This window comes from Fopius arisanus, unplaced genomic scaffold, assembly GCF_000806365.1.
Source record: "Fopius arisanus strain USDA-PBARC FA_bdor unplaced genomic scaffold, ASM80636v1 scaffold00298, whole genome shotgun sequence".
NCBI lineage: Eukaryota > Metazoa > Arthropoda > Insecta > Hymenoptera > Braconidae > Fopius > Fopius arisanus.
The window spans coordinates 2,239-10,094 of record NW_011888037.1 but is presented as its reverse complement, the minus strand read 5'-3'; the positions used below and the strand labels follow the sequence as shown (position 1 = coordinate 10,094).

Below are 7,856 nucleotides of genomic sequence, written 5' to 3'. Positions count from 1 at the left end.
CCCCCCAACGAAAACACCTCCACACCCAACACTTTTTTTTGTTTTTTTTTTTGAGTTTTCTTTCCTTTTCCCAATAGTTTCATGTTTTTCTTTTTTCTTGCGATTGATCTGGGGCAAGACAACCCCTCCTCCGGTTTCGATTTTCTGTTCTGTTTCTCCTCAATACAGACGGATTATTTTTGACAATTGTATATTTTGTTGTTATTGACGGAACACATTGCTCTCCGTCGGTTGGTACCCATTACTTTTTCTTACTCTCGCTCATGGAATAAAACACCCATCAGTTTGGAATAGCGAATGTTTATTTCGAGTACACCCCGAATGGATGAATGCCCATTTCGTTGGATAAGGGAATGGGATGCATGGGTGACGGGAGACGGGGAATTAGCTGATTGATTGAAGAAGAGTTGTGCAAATGATAATGATCTAGTAGCCTTCCTTCCAGCTCTTCACTCCCGGAGTCAGCGGAGACAACTTGTAAAAAATTAAGGTTTGGTATCGTTCAACATGGGGTTGTGAAAACGGGGTTGTGTACTCTCTACCCCCGGGACAGCTGTGACGAGGCAACAATTTGTGCCCCTTCCCCTGCCCCATATGACACTGCGGTGGAAATATGATTAATTAGTTTAAGTTAGTATTAGGACATAACACAACACAACATTCAGGTTACAAAACCTGTCGCCGTTGGGCTCCCAGTCCCGAATAGTTCCTTGCCCCCACCCCGTTTCCCCTCGTAACGGTACTCACATCGTCCGAAGATGAAGAAGGCAAAAGAACGAAAACCCCCACCTGATGAATTCGACACCACGTGACCCGGAAGACAAGGAAACATCCCTCGGCTTACCCCCAAGGAATGACAAATGGGAAAAGGACACTCAATCACGAGTGCCCCCGATCAACCCCGATTATCGGCGATAATCGGGGAAGAAGAGTGACGAGTGATCGACAAACATCACTCGATATACAGCTGCCCCGGCATTTGTCGCGATTTTGAGAGCTCGGTAGAATTGTGCGGATTAAAGAGAAGTGAGAAGAGAATTCAGTAAGGAGAAATTGTGGAGAAATTGTGGAGGTGATTTTGAGACCCAGGAGTGAAGAAGGAGAGAAAGGAAGTGCCGTGCGAGAAGTCAGCAAAGGAGAGAAAAGCCCAGAGGATTTTCCCGGTGGTGGATTTTGCCGCCATTATCGTCAGTACCCATACGTTTTTTTCCCTGCCCTCACGAATTTTCCCTTGACATAATTACCCCCAACGGTGAGTCTCTCTCTCTCTCGTTTCTAATTATTTAAAGGCAGGCAATTAGTTAGTTGATAGCCTTTATCACAGAAACCCCCTAACCAATAATTGTTTTTCAATATCGATCCCCGTCACTTCTCCCCCTTTTTATTACCATTAACTTCTCCCCTTTTCCGTATTAGTTATTGTAATAATATTTTCTCGCGTGTCGTCGCAAGTTGGCTGGCCTCCCCCCTTCCCTAGGTCAATCTCAAAAGGCCGGAATTTCTACAATCATATAATTGTGAATGCAAAACATGAACTCATTCTGGTACGTTCAAGCAGTAATTTGAATGCAATAGTACAAACTGCACCAGCTGAAGGAGCGCAAGCTGAAGCATCTAATATTGCGTTTACCAAAATCGAATGGTTAGTGCCTTATGTTAAAGCAGCAGATGATAAAAAAGTAAAATTGTTGAACTACATCAGCAAGGATCCTATTATTTCCATAAGTTTTCGAACATGGGAATTATATGAGTATTCACTCTTACCACATACGACTAAACATGTATGGGCAGTGAAGACATCAGCACAACTAGAAAAATCTCGTTATGTCATTGTAGGTTTCCAAACTGGAAGAAAAAACATTTCACTCTCAGAAGCGACTAAATTCGATCATTGTAATATTCGAGATGTAAAATTGTTCTTAACTTCTCAAAGTTACCCATATGGTAACATGAATGTAGACGTTCGGCAAAATCAGTTCGCAATCTTGTATGATATGTATGGGAATTTTCAAACGTCTTATTACAACAAAGAGCCTGAACCATTATTATCGCGATCCAAATTCATACAATCAGCCCCTCCCATTGTAATTGATTGCTCAAGTCAGAATGAATTTCTAAAGTCTGGACCTGTAGATATTGGTTTGGAATTCGAATCAAATGTAGCATTCCCTGATGCTACAGCTACATATTGTGTGATATTACATAACCGTATCATTGAATACCAACCGCTATGTAATACTGCGAGGAAGATGACATAACTCTATGTAAAATTAGAATCGTAAAAATTTTTGAAATCAATAAAACTCATATAATGTGTAACGAGCATCGGGGATGCCCGTTGGGATCCCCAAAATAGAATTTAAAGAGAGAGTGAGATAATTCGAATACGGGTTAAGTTTAGGGTAAACTAGGATTTTCCCCTTTGGCGTGGGTTAGATGTAAATTAAGGATTTTAGGAGAAGACTAGGGTAAGCCCTCCGGATCGGGTAGGTCCGGCTAAAACGCCGGCGCTTCAAGAAAAAGGATTCTGGGAATCAATTGGTACGGGTGGAAGGCTGCACGGGGCAAAATTGTTAATTACCCCGGCGAATTGCGAAGACTGATTACGGGTGGAAGGCCGCTCGGGATAAAATCAGTCGTTATCCGGGCAAATTGCCAAAAATTGATTACGGGTGGAAGGCCGCTCGGAATAAAATCAGTCGTTATCCCGGCGGATTGCCAAATAAATCACGGGTTAGTGAAATAAAATTATATTTAAGGGTTAGGAATAAAGGTCTTTTGGTCACGAAAACCCAGGAGAACCGATCCTGAGGAAATGAGGGTGATAGAGTAATTTTAGGAATGGGAAATTAATTCAAATTTGAATTAATTCCCCCGCGAAGGACTTCGCCCGGAATAGGGTAGAGGGATCCACCAATCGACACCCGATCGATTGGTAGGCGCGATTAGGGGGGTCAGCGTCACGCGACACTGACCTCCGAAAATCAGTTACACCTCGACCGTGAAAGAGGAGATACACCAATAATCCGAATGAATACGCGACTGATACAGTGCACCACCGAGGACATTCCAGGACATGCGAGGACACCCGATTTGACACAGGATGGTCTAAAAGAGGAAGAGAAAGGCATCCATGGGATCCACCGTGAGTTTACGGCATTATGTAATCTATTTTCCCCCTTTGGCGACTCTCCAGAAAATTGTTGGCGGTTATGGTAATTTTCCGAGCCATGGACATTGCATCGGCTGTGTCCCCCAAATTTTAGGTGGTGTTTAGAGGTTTGTGGAGGGATTTTTCCGAATAATTTCGGCATGTGTTATCCCCCAGTGCGGTTGGGAGGTTATTAGGGCGATTTTGTGGGGTTTCGCGGGTATTCTTACGGCGGTTTCCTGTGTGAGATTGTTCACGGCCAACGAAAAAGCCAGTGGTTCCCCCTAGTGGCGCCATCGAGGCAGCCATCGAGTGGCTACGTGGAACAGGTAGGAATCGCGCATAAAATTCCCTCGTGGCTATTAATTAGCCTACAGGGTTCCGGTATGTATAAAATTTCGTGGGGTTGTGGGGAATAGTGTTCCGAACAATATTGTTCCGGGTTTTCGGGAATCTGCTCAGCGGATTCCGAATTTTCTAATTTTAAGGGAGGTTGAATTTCTCGAGGTGGAGTTTTCCTCGTTGCTAACCGAGCAGTGAGGCATAAGGCCGTCTCTCTCTCGCACTCTTTCTCTCTCGCGCTCATCCGTAAGGGGTCCGAATCCGGGAAATTATCGATTTCCCGGGAGAAAATAATAATTCGTTTAATCCTCGGATTATCGCCGATCGATGATCCTTGAGGTCGCATTCCGATGGGATTATTCTGTATGAATGTGGGATAATCAGCAACATATTTCGGGTTTTGTTGGGAGTTTTATATTCCGCGATACTTGAAGAGAACAATTAAATTTGTATTTGGAGATTTTGATGGGAAGCTCATATTTAGGAAAAATAAAAATGCTAATAAAATTTTTGGGGCAAAGAATTCCAGTGAATATTTTTTGTAATTGTTTATTATTCTTGTATAAAATTTTTTACTTGCAATAGCGAAACACGTACGGACAATTTTTGCGTTCATTTATTTCTTGCCATCTTATGCTGTATTTAACCCCATTTTTGCAGTAACCTTTTCCCCATCTACGGTCCACCCCTCTCTCCACAACTGGCATACTCAGCAAGCCCAGGACCGTCACCTTTCCCCAAAAAGCCTAATTATCCTTTCCGTTCCCTTCAGGTTTCCCTTTTCGATTTTAGTGTATATTTTTGAGTTAATATTTTAGGATTTTGAGTTACGGTTTTCGATGCAACGATTATCGAGGTTAGGTTAGTTTAGGATTACGGATTTTTCCGGTTTGGTAATTCCGCTCAAAAATTACCTGGCGCCCATTGATTAAAATTTTAGCAGGTTTTATTAGACTCAGGGGAAGTAGGGCGAAGGTAATGGGCATTTTTCATTCCCTGCGAAAATGTCACGTTACAAATGTTAAAACTTGACTATTTTTTTAATGGAATTACAACTCATTTTCTATAAACCAGAGTCTTAATCGCTGTACATTTTTGAGTGAACAATTATAGGCTTTTGTGCAGTTATTATGACATTGCTCCTGATGTGGAATGGATGAGAGCGTTTGGAGCAGATATAATGGAGCGCAGTCCATATCCTCCAGATCAATGATAGCTATTTTCGTTAATTCTCCGATCCATATTTCCTTCTCGTAGCCCTTCACACAAATTTTTGTTGCATTTTTCCCCAAAAGATTATTGAACCGCTCCTTCAGTTCGTTATAAGGAATATTTCCATCACCCCATTCAATACTATGATGGTTCCGCGTGCACCAAGTATTCATTTTCCTCTAGGTGTCGCACAAACAGCTGTACAGGAATGGCGGTTTGAACCATAAATTGAACTGCTCGAAAGGATTCATCAAGCGTATCCCTGCTAACTCCTTAAAAATAAACTCGTTATGGTCTGCCTTGAACCCCTGCACGTCAACGAAGACAGCCATGATGATTATTCAGAACGTCTTTCTAGAACTGACTGCACTTCAGAATTAACTGTTGGAACCGTGTCCGTCATAGCATAAATACTCATAAAAATGCTCGTGTTGCATAGATTCAGCAGACAAAGCACTCGCAATCTGCAGCATCACTCACAACATCAAACATTCCGCTGATAACATAACATTAGGCACGTTCCCATTGTTCCCGCAATTGAATTAGTCATTCTGGGAACAGGGTGACCTTGAGAGAAAGAGAACGTGCTTTCGGCACGTACTTCGTCTTCTAGGAATTGGATGACATCATGACCTGGATAGTGGGTCATACACCTAGGCTCGCGGGAGTCTGACTTACCCCCCATACGCCAGCCAGTTCGGGAACGACTTGCAGTTTGTCCAGAATCGGCACAGCCTATCTACTTACATCATACTTATTCCTGCATGAAGTTGGAACATTTCTGCTTTTTCGTATTTGGTGTCATAACCTGCGGCAATTACTTCACCACTTAACGTGATATTTCTGCGATTGGCCATGGTGTTAGCACGAAAACAACATAACATAAACAGAGCAAGAGATCACGTTGCACGTCGATTGGAATTGATGAAATTTTTATTTTTATTTTCAGAAACCAACAGTCCGCTTTGGAAGTGACTCAAAAATAAAACGTCGCCACAATTCTTTAAGACGATCCGAGTATGATTTTACAGATAATGGATGGCTGAGTGTGCCATTGTCCACTTCTAATTTTAAGTAGATTGTTAAAATAAGTTCTGAAAAGAATATAGTGACTGAGAAACATAATATGGTGATTCTACAAATCCCACTACTATCACCAATTTTCATTTGTTGCATCTGGAATACTGATCTCGAAACCACGATAGAATGATAGAATAAAAATGCCTCCGAAGTAACATCAAATTAAAAAAAAAGAAAAAAATGAAAAAAAAATGAATGGATTCCAGTCACCTGGAAAACATACGGAGGTTCGTTTGCATCTGAAGAATAATTGACGCCATCGTCAACCAACTTGAAGATCACGATTGTCTGAATCTCCATTCATCAACTAAGAAACGTAGATTTCTTACAAATTTTACAATCTTTATGATTCACACATTATACATAAGTTCGCAATTTTAACTTGCAATTTCACTTGAAAACCAGGAGTAAGGAACTCATATCAAAGATATAATGATAGATTGAAATACCCGATGGGTGGAAAATTACTCACCATGGTTGTGCGGTGATGCATCACCTGTTATTGAAGCAATCAATGGCTTATCTTCTGTAATAATCGTTTCCGCTGACGAAGTATATACTCCATCTATAGTCGCAAAACAGGCCAATCGAAGTTGACCATTTTGGAAATGATCGCTTGAAAGTTCCAACTCAAACTCAGAGGTACTTTCCCACAACTGATTGATTCCTGTAACCTCTCGTCTGATGATCAATGTATCATTTTTCTGAAACGTGAATAGGAAATACTATGACATTAATACTGTACTTCTGATCACAAGGCCGTTATCATATAGGTGAACGAAGTAATCGGGGAACATATCACATATATATTGTGACGAGGCACTTTTTTTACCCCTCCCCTGCCCCTAATGATGACTTGTTTTTAGATTTAAGTAGGTTAATAATTATGTTAAGATAAATCGACGAACCTGCCACCGTTGGCTCCCACTCCCGAGATATTCCTTCCCCTTGCCCTGCGTTTCACCGCCCTACACTCACAGCCGACTGAAACAGCACGACGCACGCCGGAGAGAACAACTGTAACCCACCATCCCTACGTCACGGCCCACGTGACCTGGAAGAAAAGAAAATCCCCCACGACTACGTCACAACACACGTGACACCGGAAAAGAAACAGGACAGTCCCTGACAATGGGGAAATTAGAAGTAATAATAAGCACACTCGATGACGAGTGTCCCCGATTGACCCCGATTATCACCGATAATCGGGGAAGAACGAGCACGAGTGATGCGACGCCATCACTCGTAATACAGCTGCCCCGTCTAGAAGAGAGATTTTGAAGAGAGTTTGAAGAGAGTTGGAAGAGAGTTGGAAGAGAGATTTGGAAGAGAATTTGAAGAGAGTGTGAGCAGAGTTTGAAGAGAGTGTGAGGAGATTTGTGGAGAGAGTGTGAGGAAATCGTGTGGAGAGATTGTGAGGAGATTTTGTGGAGAAAGTGTGAGGAGATCCTGTGGAGAGATTGTGAGGAGATATGTGAAGAGATTGTGAGGAGATTTGTGAAGGGATTGCGAGGAGATCTCGCGGAGAGATTGTGGGAGATTTGTGAAGAGATTGTGAGGAGATTTGTGAAGGGATTGCGAGGAGATTTGTGAAGAGAGGGTGAGGAGATTTGTGAAGAGAATTTTGAGGAAATTGTGGGACTATTTGTCCAGGAGAATTGTAGACCCAGGAGTGAGGACTAGGAGGATAAGGACAGCCCTGTGTGCACGATTTCGTAGGGAGGATTTTTTCCGAAAGGATTAGGATCGTCACCATCCCCGTGAGTACCCTTTCTTACCTTTCCCGCCCCAACAAGTATTACCTAAACCCCTGTAATAATATTTCCCCCCAACGGTGAGCCTCTAAATTAATAATTATTAGTTCATATGTGCAGGAGAAATTTTTGTGTAAGAATAATCCCCCTATTTTTTCAGTGATCGTTCAATCGTTCCCCTAACTTCTCCCCTCTTTTCAATTATTTAACTTCCACCCGCTTTCATTTGTTCTTTTTCGTTATCTTGTTTTTCTGATTTTTATTATTATCATTTACCGGTGTGTCGCGAGCTGGCCGGCCTTACCCCCCGCCCTTGA

The 7,856-nt window shown here is 42.2% G+C and overlaps 1 protein-coding gene across 1 annotated transcript in view; it reads right to left on the bottom strand.

Moving 5' to 3' along the window:
• LOC105272802 (uncharacterized) overlaps positions 1-6,489 on the bottom strand; it is a gene marked incomplete at its 5' end in the record, with an annotated part of 55,029 nt that extends 48,540 nt beyond the window's left edge. The window contains 1 exon segment of the mRNA XM_011315028.1: positions 6,258-6,489. Coding sequence (XP_011313330.1) covers positions 6,258-6,489 — 232 coding nt within the window.
• Positions 6,490-7,856: the final 1,367 nt, after the last annotated feature.